We start from the raw sequence: 18122 nt of genomic DNA on the forward strand, positions 1-18122 counted from the left end.
TTTCCTACATTTTTAAGCCCTCACAGAGTTAACTGAACTTTATGTATGTAAATGCAATGGTACATTTAAAACAGAAACAGAAACTTCCTAAAATATAATGGGCAACTCTGTAAAAACAGAGTCCTATCACTAGATAATGTCTGTAACTTTGGGAGAGCTTTTTTCAGATTGCACGGTCCACCTCACACTCCTATTGGAGAGTCCCAGCCAGTGGAAAGGAACCTGATGGGATGCTTCCTGTTCCTCAAGTCTCTTAGGATCAGGGAACAAAATGGAGACCCACAATGTTAGACCATCACTGAAGGGACTTTTACAGCTATATATCATTATAGTTAGCTCTGCTTTCTGGATTTTACCATTGTAACAGGCAAAGCTAGATGGTGGAAGACAACAGTGGAGACCTGTCCTTATGGCTGTGACTGAGAAGGATTTGCTGCTTTATGACTGTATGCCATGGACAAGGGATGCCTGGGCATCACCATGTCATAGCTACCCCCTTGTTGCTACAAGGTAAGTATAATGACAAAAAAAAAAAAAAGAAATAGCTATCCTACTCTAAATCTAAAAATAATGTAAGGTGAATTCTATTATCTTCGTTATTTAAAATAGCATTTAAGTTGTTGGTTGAGATATAGTTGGTTGAGACGAAAACTTATCTTTCACAACCTTATTATTTTGCAGCTCCTAGCTCAGAATAAATGTTTTCTTTCATTAGCATTTTTTTTAAGTTGTTGAAGCAGATTCCTAATTGCTCCCTTCAAATCTTGCTTAGTCATGAAGATAAATAGTAGGGTTTTTTTCTTCCTTTACTTTATTGACTGTGACTAGAAAACCACTGAAATTGTGGCAGCCTTTTGACTGAGTGATGAAATCATTTAAACCAGAATGTGGTACTGTGGATAAACCACATAACTCAGCCAAAATATTCTTCAATTCTGTCTCTGGCATAAGAGCACACAGTTTTGGTGCCAGCAAATAAACATTGATTTGACCTGAAGCAACAGGATGTTTCTAGCATGCCAGATGTGGAGAGTTGGAAGGGAAAAGAATAGAGATATGTAGATTCGGGGGCCAAGATTTCTTCAGATGTAACTGGAAACTGGTGTGAGACTAGAAAACATATTCACATTCAGCTTTATTTGGGCTTAAAAAAAATAATCCAGTTTTGAAGTAACTCAAAAATTACACATTAAGAAGGAGCTCCACAGAAAAGTATTGGGTAGAAAAAAAAAAAAAAAGCTAAATGATGGAGTCACCCCTGGTATGTCCCCCAGGGAGCAGTGTGGTTTTGGGGTCAGGGGGATGATGGGGTTCCTGCTTTGAGTAGACAAAGATTCATGTGAAGAAGAATATTCTTTAAATTATAGGAAGACTTGCACGTTTTATAGGATTTCCTTCAATTTGCCAATTTCTTTTATATATGCCATTTTCATAAAAATATAATTAAAAAAAATTTTTTTAACATTTATTTATTTTTGAGAGACAGAGACAGACAGAGCATGAGCAGGGGAGGGGCAGAGAGAGAGAAGGAGACACAGAATCTGAAACAGGCTGCAGGCTCTGAGCAAGCTGTCAGCACAGAGCCTGATGTGGGGCTCGAACCCACAAACCGTGAGATCATGACCTGAGCCGAAGTCGGATGCTCAACCGATTGAGCCACCCAGGTGCCCCTCATAAAAATATAATTTTTATATAGCTTTTAGGAATTTCTCTGTAATTTAGAGCTGGAGCACCTAGATCACAGAATAGTGATAAAAGATTTGTTGAGCCTCAGAATTAGGCAGGTGCACCCTCATTAATTCCTTGAGGACATAAGGGTCCTGCAGAAAGACTGAATTTATGAGTTTCTGTGGTTTTGTTCCCACCCCCCTCCAGATTTTTTTTAATCCCCACTAAATTATAACCTTTTGAGGTCAAGAACTATGACTTTGTCATCTCAGCACTCCCATGATGCTTTGCATATAGTGGGCCCTCAATAAATCTTAATTGAGTTCAATTCTATTACTTAAATTATAGTTTCTTGGTCATGGTTACATTGGGAGTCTGACAGGAATCCTATGAAAACATGTAGACCTATCAGTAGTTACAATTATATCAATTAAATTTGTATTTTCCAAAATTTAGAGTTTATGAATATGACTATTGAGATTTCTTAAGTTTAAATTTTATGGAAGAAGCTTCTACTTCAGTTATGATCATGCAATGCAAGGAGGGTAGCTTTATCCTTACACATTTCCCTAATTGTGTGTCACTGGAGGCATGGAGCAGAAATCTGTGACATCCCATAGATGAGTTCAATACTAGAAGGTACAGTCCTATAAACAGATAAGTTCTGGCCATTGACATACAGGGCCTAGATCCCGAAAGTACTTCGTACTAAAAAAGGAAATGGGGTGGTTCTGTGTATACTATCAGTGTGGCATTAACTTGCAAATAGGGAAAAGAGATAAGTAAGTTTTAAGAGCTAAAACTCTAAAACTCTTAGGAGAAAATACAGGAGTATATCTTCATGACCTTGGTTTAGGCAGAGCTTTCTTGGATAGGACACTGAAAGCAGAAGGAACAAGAGAAAAAATAAATTGGTCTTAATTAAAATTAAAAACTTTTGTGCTTCAAATGTCACCATCAAGAAAGTGAAAAAACCCACAGAATGGGGGGAAATATTTGTAAATCATCTAATTTGGGACTTGTATCTAGAAAATAAAAGGACGGTTACAACTCAATAATAAAAATGTAAATTACCAATTAAAAATGGGGAAAGGATCTGAATAGACATTTGTCCAAAGAAAATATTCAAATGGGCAATAAGCACATGAAAAGATGCTCAACATGAGGGAAATGCAAATTGAAACTACATTGAGATACCACTTCCTACCCACAAGATGGCTATAATTATAAAACAAGTGTAGACCAGGCTGTGGAGAAAATGGAACCCATATACACTGCTGATGGGATTGTAAAATGGTGCAATTGATGTAGAAAACAGTCTGACAGTTCCTCGCAAGGCTAAACATTGAGTCACCAAAAGGAATGAAAACTTATGTCCACTCAAAAACTTATACAGGAATGTTCGTAACAGCATTATACATACCACCCAAACAATGAAAATGACCCAAGTGTCTACCGAGTGGTAAACAAACGTGGTATATCAATACAATGAAATATTATTCATCAGTAAAAAAGAATACACTGCAATGTGGATGAACCTTGAAAACATGCTAAGTAGCCAGACACAAAAGACCACATATTGCATGACTTAGTTTATGTGAAATGGCCCAAATAGGCAAATCTATAGAAACAGAAAGTTGATTATTCATTACCAGGGAAGGGGCAGGGGTTGGGAGAAATAGGAAGTGATGGCTAATGGGTATAGGACTTCTTTTTGGGGTAACGAAAATGTGCTAAAACTTGAGTGTGGCGATGACTGCACAATTCTGAAAATACTGAAAGCCATTAATTATATCTCAGTAAAGCTGTTATAATTAAAACAACTCCTCCCCCCGCCCCCAAAATCCAAAGATGTAATAGAAGAGACTAAGACCAATCCTTAATAAATTGAGTTTGAGTCCTTATTCTGCCATGTATAGTAGGTAACTGGCAGCATGTTACTTAACCTTTTTGTGCTGTAGAATTTTAATTTATTAAGCGAATCCTAATGAGATAGGGTGGGTGTGAGTATTAGATGAGTTAATACTTGTAAAATGCCTACAATGGTACCTGACACATTGTAAATGCTCAAGTCAATGTTAGCTGCTTTAATTATAATTATTATTATTTATTGAGTGAAAATCTGTCAAAGAGAAATTCTGTGTAAAATGTATAAATGGTTTGTTTCCGTTGTTAAAAGAGGAACTTAGTTTGTGTAAGTAGTGAAAGTTTCATGTTAAACTTAAGGAACTAAAATGTATTATTTGGATCAACCTAGACATGCAAATTGAACTTGGCCATCAATTAAATGGGTGGAGCCTGTAGCTCTCTGAACATGTTGTTTCTTAAGAGGTTTAATTAATTTAACAGTAGGGATTCTTTCCTCCTTGTTCAGGAGGTACCAGGGGATTAGGAACTAAGATGACAGGCAGATGAGAGGTTTATTTTTTCCATGTGGCCTTGTCAGCCAGGTGGAACTGGTTGAAGTCACTGCAAGATAGAATTAAGTGGGGCTTAATCATCCTCTGCCTCCCAGAGTGGGTAGAATTTGGCCACTGAGAGAAACCAAAGGCTGGAACCAGACCAGGAGGTATCCCGCAGAGAGAAGCAAGGCCAGAAAGTGGTACGTTTATGTCTTTTTAGTGTGGGGGGAAAGAGAGGGTTTGAGATTTATGAGTAATGAGAAAGGGCTGAATATTCACTTTCACTAATTCTACTTCTAATACTTTGGAAAATGTTCTTATGAGTAGATGAGACAAAGAAAAAAAGATAGTATAAAGACATAGGAAAGGAAAAGAAATCAAGGACCTTGATTACCCACAAAGGTAGGTGGTCCCTGATAAGAGTTAATTGTGGTTTAAAAATCAAAGAATGTTGCTAGAGTAATATAAATTAACATCATTTATTGGCTTGCACATTTACAGATTCCTAGAAACCAAGGTGTGTGTATGTGTATTGTGTACCTAATAGCTATTACTTCACATTGGTGACGAATTAAATAAAATATGAGAGTGATAAATGAAGAGAATTTTTATTTAATTTATTTAATTTTATTTTACTTACTTCTAGAGAGTAAGTCAGAAACATGACACAGGTAGAAAAACACAATGGTTTTAAAAAGGCTGTGGATTTTGCAGGATGTGCATTTTGTAGTCTTTTCCTATAAACTTTGATCTTTGACTGAAAGAGAAAAAGATCCAAAGAAAGTGTGGCTACTTTACAGTGTGGAAAATTGAAGTGGTGTTGTGCTTATGGGACTTAGGGGACAAAAGCTGCTAAAACGCCTTTGCATGAGCTCATCTGGCCTCCCCACTAAAGGGGGCCTTTTGGCAGTATGTTCTAACCAACTGCTGCTCAGCAAGAGTCCGCAGCTGGTTTGAATTAGATTTCCTCTGCCAGATATTTCATAATCAAAACCTGTAGGAAAATTTCTCCTAGACCTTATATTTTTTAACGTCTGTCATGGGATTAACAATCAAACTGAATGTGGTAGAATCCACCCTGGCACTTTCCCCATGCTCTATCTTACTTGGATCATATGTGGAGTAATTTTGAAACCTACGTAACTCTTGCTGAGATAATTCATGTTTAATTGGCATGTTGGTTCTATAGGAACCAGCTCAGGGAGGCAGCTCTCTAAGCATATTTTCATGGACCTCTGAGGATCCCCTCTTCAGGGGGTCTGTGAGTTGAAAACTGTTTTCATAGTAATACTAAGATATTATTTGCTTTTTTCCCTGTTGATATTTGTACTGAGAGTTGGTAAAATTGCTGGTGCCTTAGCATGAATCAAGGCACTTGGCACCAAACTGTATAGATTTGCGGGAGGAGATGGGGAATGCCAGTTTAACCTCAAAGTGCCTTTGTTGGAGCAGTACAAATTATGAGTTTATTTAATCTTAGCCCTTGAATATTCATATTTTTAATATTCTGTAAGATGAGGTGGGAAGTACTCACAAAGCACCTCTGCCATGTACTGTAGTATGATAGCTGTCTCAAAGAAAAACAAGTGTGTGGTGGAGTTGCTGGTTTAGGTACCTATGTTTTTTCATGGACTGCCATTTCTTTCTTGAAAAAAACAACTTATGGAGAGATGGCAGAGTGGGAGTATCCTAAGCTTACCTCATCCCCCAGGTACAACTAGATAACACATCAATGTAGATAACACAGAAAACGACCCAAGGGCTTGCAGAACAAACCCCACAACTAAAGGTAGAGAAGAGGCTACACTGAAGAGAGTAGAAAGGGCAGAGACATGGTGGGGAGCTAAAAGGACCCTGGCTGTCTGCAGTAGAGAGGGAGCCACAGGCACAGAGAAGGGCAAGAAACAGGCTATCACGTCAGGAAGCCTGCACAGGAAAGGCAAATCCCCGTAACATTTGGCTTTGAAACTGAGGGGCTAAATTTCATGAGTTCTTATAACCAGCCGTGCTTAAAGTCTGGAATTTTGAAAATCTGTGGGCTTGGCTCTGGGAGAGCCCAAGGGCTGTAGGAAGCTGAGACCCCACCCTTATAGAGACAGCACAAGAAACACCCAAGGAGATCCAGTGTAGAAGCAGCAGTTTGAAAAACACCTGGGTCATATGGGAGGGAGAGTAATTTACTTATCTCAAAGCAGGTCCCAGAGAGGCAGGGATTGCAGAGAGACCCCCTCCAGGAACAAAGGAGCTTATAGGTGCCATTTCTCCATTTCCCTCCCCTGCCCCTCAGCATAAACACACGGCCATCACTACTCACTACCTAACTTGCTTATAACAAGCCACCCCTTCACCGTGTGCTTCGGTGGATCCACCCTTTTCTTTTTTAATAAAATTTACTTATTTTTTGAGAGGGAGAGAGAGTGTGAGCCGCAGAGAGGCAGGGAGAGAGAGGGGGAGAGAAAGAATCCCAAACAAGCTCTGCACTGTTAGCATGGAGTCCGATGGAGGGCTCAATCTCATGAACTGAATCATGAGATCATGACCTGAGCTAAAATCAAGAGTCAGACACAACTGACTGAGCCACCTATCCACCCTTTCCTGTCACACTTGCCTTTGGGTCCCCTCCCGTAGAAGACCTGCATAAACTTCAACACCATGTCTCCCAACCTGCTCATTTTATTGGGCCTTGGTCCTGGTGGTGGCAGTTGGCCACCTTCCAGGGAGGTTGCATGCACCTTGTAAAACCTTAATCCTCCAACCACACAGGCTTGAGGTGGCCCCCACTGGCCCCAGTGTCCTCAATGGCTGCACATCCCCTGTGGAAGAGGACTGGTGCCACCTTGTTAAATGTACATGCCCCACCCACTACTTTGAAGAGCATCTCTGGCTTTTCTAACACAGAGAAACAGACCCAGAGAGTTAGACAAAATGAGAAGACTTAGGGGGGCACCTGGGTGGCTCAGTCGGTTAAGCATCTGACTTCGGCTCAGGTCATGATCTCGTGGTTCATGGGTTGGAGCCCTACATCAGGCTCTTTGCTACAGCTCAGAACCTGGAGCCTGCTTCAGATTCTGTGTTTCCCTCTCTCTCTCTACCCCTCCCCTGCTCACACTCTGTCTCTGTTTCTCAAAAATGAATAAACATTAAAAAAAAAAAAAATGAGACTGAGGATTATATCCCCAGTGAAAGAACAGGACAAAATCACAGCAAGACGGTTAAATGAAATGGAGATCAATAATATGCCTGATAGAGAATTTAAGGTAATGGTCATAAAGATAGACAATGGACTTGAGAAAAGAGTGGAGGACATGAGTGAGACCATTAACAAAGAGCTAAAAAAGAACCAGAGTTGAAGAACACAATAAATGAAATGAAAATTCATTAGATGGAATAAACAGCAAGCTAGAGGAAGCAGAGGAACAAATGAATGACCGTGAAGACAGAGTAATGAATGTAATCAAGTCGAGCAGGTCAGAGAAAAAAAAAGATTATGTAAAATGAGAATAGACTTAGGGAATTCAGTGATTCCATCAAGCACAATAGCATTCACATCATAGTGATCCCAGAAGAGAAAGAAAAGGGTGCAGAAAATTTATTTGAATAAATAATAGCTAAAAACTTCCCAGACCTGGGGAAGGAAACAGATATCGAGATCCAGGAGCCACAGAGATCCCCCAACAAAATCAACCCAATGAGGTTCACGCAAAACACATAGTAATTAAAGTGGCAAAAAGTAATGATAAAGAAAAAAATTTTTAAAGCAATAAGAGAAAAGAAGATAGTTACATACTAGGGGACACCCCATTTTTCAGCAGAAACTTTGCTAGCTAGAAAGGAGTGGCATGATATATTCAAAGTCCTGAAAGGGAAAAATCTGCAGCCACGATACTCTATCCAGGAAGGCTATCATTCAGAATAGAAGGAGAGATAAACAGTTTCTCAGACAAACAAAAACTAAAGGAGGTCATGACCACTAAACCAGCCCTCAAGAAATGTTAAAGGGGATTCTTTGAGAGGAAAGGAAAGACTATGAGTATGAAAAGTAAGAAACACAAAAGCAGTAAAAATAGGTATATCCACAAAAATCAGTCAAGGCATTCACAAAATAAAAGATGTAAAAAATATGTCACCATATACCTAACACATTGCAGTGGGAGTCAAGAGTGTGGTCAAGCTTAAGTGACAATCAACTTAATATAGACTGCTATATACAAAAGATATCATATACAAATTGAATGGTAACCACAAATCAAAAACCAGTAATTGATATGTAAAGAATAAAGAGAAAGAAATCCAAGTATATCACCGAAGAAAGCCAGCAAACCATGAAAGAGAGCAAGAGAAGAAAAGATCAGGGAAAAACTATCAGAACAACCACAAAACAAGTGACAAAATGGCAGTAAATACATATCTATCAATTATTACTTTGTTTTTTTTAATATAGAATTTATTGTCAAATTGGGTTCCATATAACACCCAGTGCTTATCCCAACAGGTGCCCTTCTCAGTGCCCATCACCCACTTTACTTTGAATGTAAAGGGACTAAATGCCTCATTCCAAAAACATAGGATGACAGAATAAGTAAAAAAAAAAACAAGACCCATCTATATGCTGCCCACAAGAGACTCATTTCAGACCTAAAGATATCTACAGATTAAAAGTGACAGGTTGGAGAAACACTTGTTGAGCAAATGGACGTCAAAATAAAGCCAGGGTAGCAATACTTATATTGGATGAAATAGACTTTAAAACAAAGATTGTAGCAAGAGACAAGCCTGTCAGTATATTAACAAAGTATATAACAAAGTATTTTATTATATGCTATGTAATAATAAAGAGGACAATCCAACAAGAAGAAATAATGGTTGTAAATATTTATGCACCCAACATGGAAGCATGCAAACACATAAAATAGTTAATAACAAACATAAAGAACTAATCAACAGTAACACTGTAATAGTAGGGAGCTTTAATACCCTACTTATATCAATGGACAGATCATCCAAACAGAAAATCAATAAGGAAACAGTGACTTTGAATGATATACTGGACCAGATCGATGTAACATTTATATTTGGAACATTTCATCCTAAAACAACAGAATACACATTATTTTCAAGTACACATAGACCATTTTCCAGATTAGATCGCATATTAGGCCACAAAACAAGTCTCAACAAATTAAAAAAATCACAGTCATACCATGAATCTTTTCTGATCACACTGCTATGAAACTACAACCACAGGAAAATATCTGGAGAGAGCACAAGCAAATGGAGGTTAAATAACATGGTACTAAACAATGAATGGGTCAGCCAGGAAATTAAAGAAGAAATAAAAAATTACATGGTGACAAATGAAAATGAAAACACGATGGTCCAGAATCTCTGGGATGCAGCAAAAGTGGTTCTAAGAGGGAGGTTTATAGCAAGAAAAATCTCAAACAACCTAACCTTACAGTCAGAGGAACTAGAAAAAGAAGAACAAACAAAACCTTAAATCAGCAGAAGGAAGGAAATAATAAAGATTAGAGCAGAAATAAATGATATAGAAACCAAAAAACAAGAGAACACATCGATGAAACTAGGAGCAATTTGTTAAAAAGATCAACAAAGTTGATAAACCTCTAGCCAGACTTATAAAAAGAGAGAAAGGACTCAAACAAAATCACAAATGAAAGAGGAGAAATAACAACCAAAACCACAGCAATACAAATAATTGTAAGAGAATATAAGAAAAACTATATGCTAAAAAAATTAGACAACCTAGAAGAAATGGATAAATTTCCAGAAACACATAACCTACCAAAACTGAAGCAAGAAGAAATGGAAAAATTGAACAGACCAATTACCAGCAAGGAGACTGAATCAGTAATCAAAAACTCCCAACAGGGGCGCCTGGGTGGCGCAGTCGGTTAAGCGTCCGACTTCAGCCAGGTCACGATCTCGCGGTCCGTGAGTTCGAGCCCCGCGTCAGGCTCTGGGCTGATGGCTCGGAGCCTGGAGCCTGTTTCCGATTCTGTGTCTCCCTCTCTCTCTGCCCCTCCCCCGTTCATGCTCTGTCTCTCTCTGTCCCAAAAATAAAAAAAAAAAAAAAAAAAAACGTTGAAAAAAAAAAAAAAAAAACTCCCAACAAACAAAAGTCCAAGACCAGATGCCTTCCTGGACGATTTCTAGCAGACATTTAAAAAAGAGTTAATAACTGTTTTTCTCAAACTATTCCAAAAAATAGAAGAAAAAAAACTTCCAAATTTATTCTATGAGGCCATTATCACCCTGATATCAATACCAGACAGGGGCGCCTGGGTGGCTCAGTCAGTTGGGCGCCTGACTTCAGCTCAGGTCATGATCTCGCGGGTTGTGAGTTCGAGCCCCGTGTCAGGTTCTGTGCTGACAGCTTAGAGCCTGGAGCCTGCTTTGGATTCTCTGTCTCCCTCTCTCTCTGCCCCTCCCCTGCTCATTCTCTGTCTCTCTCTGTCTCAAAGATAAAACATTAAAAAAAAAAATTAAAAAAAAACAAAGACACCACACACACACGCCCACACACACACACACACACACACACACACACACACACACACAAAGTAATGCAGGCCAATATCTCTGATGAACAAAGATGGATAAATCCTCAACAACATACTAGCAATCCAACTTAAACAATACATTTAAAAAAATCGCTCACCATGATCAAATGGGATTTATTCCTAGGTTGCTAGGGTGTTTCAACATTTGCAAGTCAATCAATGTGATACATCACGTCAATAAGAGGAAGGATGAAAGCCATATGATCATTTTAGTAGATGCAGAAAAAGCACTGGACAAAGTATAACATCCATTCATGATAAAAGCCCTCAACAGAGTAGTTTTAGAGGGAACATACCTCAACATAATAAGACTTTATGTGAAAAACCCACAGCGAACATCATACTCGATGGGGAAAAACTGAAAGCTTTCCCCTAAGGTCAGGAACAAGAGAAGGATGTTCATTCTCACCACTTTTATTTGACATAGTATTGGAAGTTCTAGCCATAGCAATAAGAACAAAAAGAAATAAAGGCATCCAAATTGGTAAAGAAGATGTAAAACTTTCACTGTTTGCAGATGATGTGCTACTCTATGCAGCCAACCCAAAAGACTCCACCAAAAAACTGCTAGAACTAATAAACGAATTTAGTAAAATCACAGTCCACAAAATCAATGTGCAGAAATCTGTTGCATTTCTATATACTAATAATGAAGTAGCAGAAAGAGAAATTAAGAAAACAGTCGCATTTACACTTGCAACCAAAACAATAAGGTACCTAGGAATAAACCTAACCAAAAAGGTCAAAGACCTGTACTCTAAAAACTGTAAAACACTGATGAAAGGGATTGAAGACGATACCAAGAAATGGAAAGATGTTCCATGCTTGTGGATTGGAAGAACAAATATTGTTAAAACGTCTATACTACTCAAATAATCTACACATTTAATGCAATCCCTATCAAAATATCAACAGCATCTTTTACAGAACTAGAAGAAAGAATACTAAAATATGTATGGAACTGCAAAAGACCCCAAATAGCCAAAGCAGTCTTGAAAAAGAAAAGCAAAGCTGAAGGCATCACAGTTCTGGACTTCAAGTTATATTATAAAGCTGTAGTAACCAAAACAGTATGGTATTGGGATAAAAGTAGACCTATAGATCAATGGAACAGAAGAGAAAAATCAGAAATAAACCCACAATTATATGGCCAATTAATCTTCAACAAGGTGGAAAGAATATCCAGTGGGAAAAAGAATGTCTTTTCAACAAATGGTGATGGAAAAACTGGAGAGCAACACACAAGAAGAATGAAACTGGACCACTTTCTTACACCATACACAAAAATCAATTCAAAATGGATTAAAGACCTAAATGTGAGACATGAAACCACTTAGAGTAGAATTCAGTGATTGACCACTTATATACAACACCCAGTGCTCATCACAAGTGCCCTTTTTATGTTATGTCATTTTATTTTATTTTGTTTTATTTTATTTTATTTATTTTTTAGTGTTTATTTACTTTTGAGAGAAAGAGAGACACAGAAGCGTGAGTGGGCTAAGGGCAGAGAGAGGGAGACACAGAATCTGAAGCAGGCTCCAGGCTCTGAGCTGTCAGTACAGATCCCAATGTGGGGCTGGAACTCACAGACTGCTAGACCATGACCTGAGCTCAAGTCGGATGCTTAACCGACTGAGCCACCCAGGCACCCCAACAAGTGCCCTTTTTATTTTTTATTTATTTAAAAAAATTTTTATGTTTTTACTTAGTTTTTAGAGAGAGAACAGGCAGGGGAGGGGCAGAGAGAGAGGGAGACACAGAATCCGAAGCAGGCTCCAGGCTCCGAGCCATCAGCACAGAGCCTAATGCAGGGCTCAAACCCACGAACCGTGAGATCATGATCTGAGCCAAAGCTGGACACCTAACCAACAGCCACTCAGGCACCCCAACAGTACCTGTTTTAATACCCATCACCCATCTAGCCCATCTCCCACCCATCTCCCTCTATCAACCCTCAGTTTATTCTCCATCCTTAAGAGTCTCTTGGGGTTTTTTTCCCTCTCTTCTCTTCCCCCCCACTTCCCATGTGTTCATCCGTTCTGTTTCTTAAATCCCATATATGAGTGGAATCATATGGTATTTGTCTTTCTCTGATTGACTTATTTCGCTTAGCATGATACATTGTAGCTCATCCTCATGGTTTTAAGTTGCATTTCCCTAATAGCTAATGATGTTGAGCATCTTTTCATGTACTTATTTGGCATGTGTGTATTTTATTTGGAGTAATATCTATTCAAATCCTTGATCCTCTAACTGGGTTGCTTTTTTATTATTCATTTGTAAGAATTCTTTATATATTCTGTAGACAAATACCTTATTAAATATATGACTTGCAAATGTTTTTCCCATTCGGTGGGTTGTCTTTCACTTTCTTGATAGTGTCATTTGAAACACAAAAGCTTTTGGTGCACCTGGGTGACTCAGTTGGTTAAGCATCTGACTTTGGCTCAGGTCATGATCTTGCGCTTTGTGAGTTCAGGCCGTGCATTGGGCTCTGTGCTGACAGCTCAGAGCCTGGAGCCTGCTTCAGATTCTGTGTCTCCCTCTCTCTGCTCTTACCCCACTCATGCCTCTGTGTCTCTCTCTCTTTCTCTCAAAACTAAATAAACATTTAAAAAAAATGTTGAAGCAGAAAAACTTTTAATTTTGATAAAGTCCAATTTCTCAGTCTTCTCATATGTTGTGTCTCATTTTTGTGTCTTAATCTGAGAAGGCTTTCCCTAATCCAGGGTTACAAAAATTTACTTGTTTGTGTTCTTCTAAAAGCTTTATAACTCTTACACTTAATTCTTAGAGTCAATTTTTGTGTATAGTATGAAGTAGTGGTCAAATATCATTCTTTTGCTTGGGAATATCCAGTTATCATAGTACCATTTGTTGAAAAGACTATTCTTTTTCCATTGAACTCTCTTGGCAAAAATCAATTGATCATAACTGTAAGGTTTTGTGTTTTTTTTTTTTTTCTGGACTATCAGTTATATACCTGTGGTAAGTTTTGAAATCAGAAGTATGAATCCTTCAATTTTGTTTTTTCAAAATTATTTTGGTGATTGTGAGTCCCTTGCATTTTAATTTGGATGTTAGTATCAGCTTGTTAATTTCTGCAAAAAGAAAAGACATGAAATTTGGTAGAGATCACATTGAATCTGTTCATCAATTTAGGGAATATTGCCATCTTAAAAATATTATCTTCTAGTCTGTGATACAGTGTATCTTTTTATTTATTTAGGTTTTTAATTTCTTCTGGCAATGCTTTGCAGTTTTCTGAGTATAAGTTTTATATTTCATTTGCTAAATTTATTTCCTAAATGGATTGTTTTCTTTTAAAAATTTTTAAGTTTATTTATTTATTTTTGAGAGAGAGACACAGAGTCTACAACCATACCACCCTGAACGCACCTGATCTCGTCTGATCTCAGAAGCTAAGCAGGGTTGGACCTGATTAGTGCTCAGATGGGAGAAAGAGAGAGAGAGACCGGGGTGGGGGGGTGAGGGGAGGGAGGGGGGCAAAGAGAGAGACAGAGAGAGAGAGAGAGAGAGACAGAGAGAGAGAGAGAGAGAGAGAGAGAGAAAGAATGAGAATCCCAAGCAGGCTCCACACAGTGGCACAGAGCCCAATGTAGGGCTCGAACTCTAACCATGAGATCGTGACCTGAGCCAAAACCAAGAGTCAGACACTTAATCAACTGAGTCACCCAGGCGCCTCGGATTGTTTTTTTTTTTTTATTTAAAAATTTTTTTTTCAACATTTATTTATTTTTGGGACAGAGAGAGACAGAGCATGAACGGGGGAGGGGCAGAGAGAGAGGGAGACACAGAATTGGAAACAGGCTCCAGGCTCCGAGCCATCAGCCCCGAGCCTGACGCGGGGCTCGAACCCACGGACCGCGAGATCGTGACCTGGCTGAAGTCGGACGCCCAACCGACTGCGCCACCCAGGCGCCCCTCGGATTGTTTTTTAAATTTACTTTTTAGGTTGTTTGGTGGTAGTGTATATAATCAAGACATTAATTTTTATATCTTGATCTGCATTCTTGTTCAACTTATTAGCTTAATAGGTTTTTAGTGGATTCCTTGGGACTTTCTATGTACAAGATCATATCATCTTCAAATAAGAGGTAGTTGTACTACTTTCTATTCTGGGTGCCTATTATTTCATTTTCTTGCCTCGTTGCTCTGGCTAAAATCTCCAGTAAATGTTGAATAGAAGTGGCAAAAACAGACATCTTTGTTTCCCAATCTTAATGGGAAAGCATTTAGTCTTTTACCGTTAAGTGTGATGTTAGCTATGGGTTTTTCATAGATGCCCTTTATCAGGTTGAAGAAATTCTCTTCCATGTTTTTGGGGTATTTTCTTCATGAAAGGGTTTGGGGTTTGTCAAATGCTTTTTCCATGTCTAATAACAATGATCATGTGGGTTTGTCCTTTATCTGTTTATATGGTATATTACCATATTGCTTTTCAGGTGTTAAACCAACCTTGCACTTACAGGATAGATCTTATTTGGTTATGCTAGATTGAATTTGCTAGTATTTTAATGAGGATATTTGAGTGGTATTGGAGTACTACTGGCTTCATAGAATGAGTTGGGAAGTGTTCCTTTGTCTTTTTTTTTTTTTTTTTTTGAAGAGTTCATAAAGATTGGCATTAATTCTTTTTTTTTTTTTTTTTTAATATTTGGTAGAATTTACCAGCAATGCCATCTGGGCTTGAGATTTTTTCTTCGTGGGAAGTTTTTCACTGTTAGTTGAAGGGATTTTTAAAATATATTTTGTTAACACTCAGTACTTTCTTAGACAATATTCTGCTGTTTCCCTTGTATCTAAAAATAGTTTTTAGTTCATGAATGTTACATGTCTTTGTCCTTGAAACTCTGTTCTTAAGAAATCTCATGGGGGGGGCGCCTGGGTGGCTCAATCGGTTGTGTCCGACTTCAGCTCAGGTCATGATCTCACTGTTCATGGGTTCAAGCCCCACGTCAGGCTCTGTACTGACAGCTCAGAGCCTGAGGCCTGCTTTGGATTCTTTGTCTCCCTCTCTCTCTGCCCCTCCCCACTTGCGGTCTGTCTCTCTTTCAAAAATAAACATTAAAAAAAAAAAAGTATGGGACAGAGTATATACAATGTATGATAGAAACTCTGGGGTTTTTTGCTAATTGTTTCTCAGTATTTTCTCTTCTGTACTTTGTTTCATTGCTGTCTCATACTTGATTTGAACCTTCTCCCCAAAACATTAGTTCAGGCTCTCATTTTGTTACATCTAAAAGTATTTCAAGAGCATCACTACCTAGCCCCCCACAAATGAGTTTGAACTCACTTTTTAAAGCTAAAAGATGGGGGCAGCTAGGTGGCTCAGCTGGTTAAGCATCCAGCTTCAACTCAGGTCATGATCACATGGTTGGTGAGTTCAAGCCCACATTACTATCAGCACAGAGCTTACTTTGGATCCTCTGTCTCCCTTTCTCTCTCCCCTCCCCCCCCCCCCCCCCCCCCGCCCGCACTGCTCACGCTCACAGTCTCTCTCAAAAAGAAATAAACATTTAAAAACAAACAAAAAGGTGTGTCTGGGTGACTCAGTCAGTTAAGCGTCCAACTTTGGCTCAGGTCAGGATCTCATGGTTCATAGGTTCGAGCCCCACGTCAGGCTCTGTGCTGACAGCTCAGAGCCTGGAGCCTGCTTTGGATTCTATGTCTCCCTCTCTGTCTCTGTCCCTCCCCTGCTGTGCTCTCTCTCTCTCTCTCTCTTTCAAAAGTAAGTAAGTAAACATTTAAAAAAATAATAAAAATAAAAACAAGCAAAAAATTAAGTAAAAAGATGGCACATCATTTTTTGTTTTTTTAATATAATGGAACAGTATCACATTTCAAGTGAATGGAAGTCAAGAGTTATAGTCGAGTAGCTTCGAAATTTAGAAAATCAGTTTTCACTGGCTATTTACTTTAGGAACAGAAATTAATTATGTCTCATTCTTATCATAATGTGCACAGCCTAAAAAATATACGCTCTCTGAACAGACTGAAGTTCAAAGTCCCCAGGCACAACATTCATCAGAAATAACGGTCCCTGCTCTAGTCAACCAGGAGTTAGATGAAGAAATGTTCACGTAAGCATTTCATTGAAACCCTTGAGATGCACAGTAGTTGATACGACTTACTGGCTTCAACTCACCATTCTACTTTGTTTCTGAGTTGTACCCCTTTAGATACCTAATGTAAGTAGAGTCAGGCAGTATTCGTCTTTTTGTGACTAGCTTATTTCACTTAGTATAATATCTAAAAGGTTCTTGTGTGTTATGGTATATGACAGGATTTCCTTCTTCTTAAGGCTGAATAATAATCTATTGTATGTAAATGCCACATTTTTCTTCAGTCATTCATCTTTCAGTAGACATTTAAGTTGCTTCCACCTCTTGGCTATTGTGGATAATGTTGCAGTGAACATAGATGTAAAATATCTCAGGAATCTGATTTCACTTCTTTTGGATATATACTAAGAAGTGACTCTTTTGCCCATTTTTCAACTGGGTTTTTTTGTTTTCTTATTGTTGAAATTTAAGAGTTCATTGTTTATTGTGGATATTAGTCCTTTATCAGGTATTTGTTTTCCATATATTTTTTCCTACTCTGGCTTGTCTTTTCATTCTTTTAGCAGTGTCTTTCAAAGAGCAGCAGTTTTTAATTTATGAATTCAAACTTAACACCTTTTTTCTTTTGTGGATCATGTTTTTGGTGTTGTATCTTTTAAAGTTGTTTTTTTTTTTTTTTTAATGTTTATTCATTTTGAGAGAGAGAGAGGAAGAGAGAGAGGGAGACACAGAATCCGAAGCAGGCTCCAGGGTCCAAGCTGTCAGCACAGAGCCCAACGCAGGGCTCAAAATCATGAATCGTGAGATCATGACCTGAGCCGAAGTCGGACGCTCAACCAACTGAGCCACCCAGGCGCCCCTGGTGTTGTATCTTTTTAGATCACCTAGATTTTCTCTTTTAATGTCTTCTGGAAATTTTATACTTTTACATTTCACATTTATTTCTAACATCCATTTTTAATTAATATTTGTGAAAAGTGTAGGGTCTTCCAAACAGAAAGCACCAAGCCTACATGGGTTCATTGATAAATTCTACCAAACATTTAAGAAAGAAATTCCAGGGCACATGGGTGGCTCAGTCGGTTGAGTGTCCTGACTTCAGCTCTGGTCATGATCTTGCAGTTTGTGAGTTCGAGCCCCACATCGGGCTCACTGCTGTCAGCCTGTCAGTGCAGAGCCTGCTTCAGATGCTCTGTCCCCCCCATCTGCCCCTCCCCCACTTATGCGCCTTCCTAAAATAAATAAATATAAAAAAAAATTCCCTACAATCCGTTTCCGAGTATAGAAGCAGAGGGAATACTTCCTAACTCATTCTGTGAGGCTCACATTACCGTAATATCAACACCAGACAAAGACATTATAAGAAAACTGTAGACCAGTAT

General features: G+C 38.5%; 1 protein-coding gene across 1 annotated transcript in view; it reads left to right on the plus strand.

Annotated features, from left to right (window-relative positions):
* SNTB2 (syntrophin beta 2) overlaps nt 1-18122 on the plus strand; it is a 109602-nt gene that overhangs the window by 74069 nt on the left and 17411 nt on the right. The window contains exon 4 of the mRNA XM_058708614.1: nt 368-510. Within this exon, the coding sequence (XP_058564597.1) occupies nt 368-510 (143 nt within the window). The remainder of the gene's footprint in view (nt 1-367; nt 511-18122) is intronic.

Source organism: Neofelis nebulosa, chromosome 17 (assembly GCF_028018385.1).
Source record: "Neofelis nebulosa isolate mNeoNeb1 chromosome 17, mNeoNeb1.pri, whole genome shotgun sequence".
In the NCBI taxonomy this organism is placed as follows: Eukaryota; Metazoa; Chordata; class Mammalia; order Carnivora; family Felidae; genus Neofelis; species Neofelis nebulosa.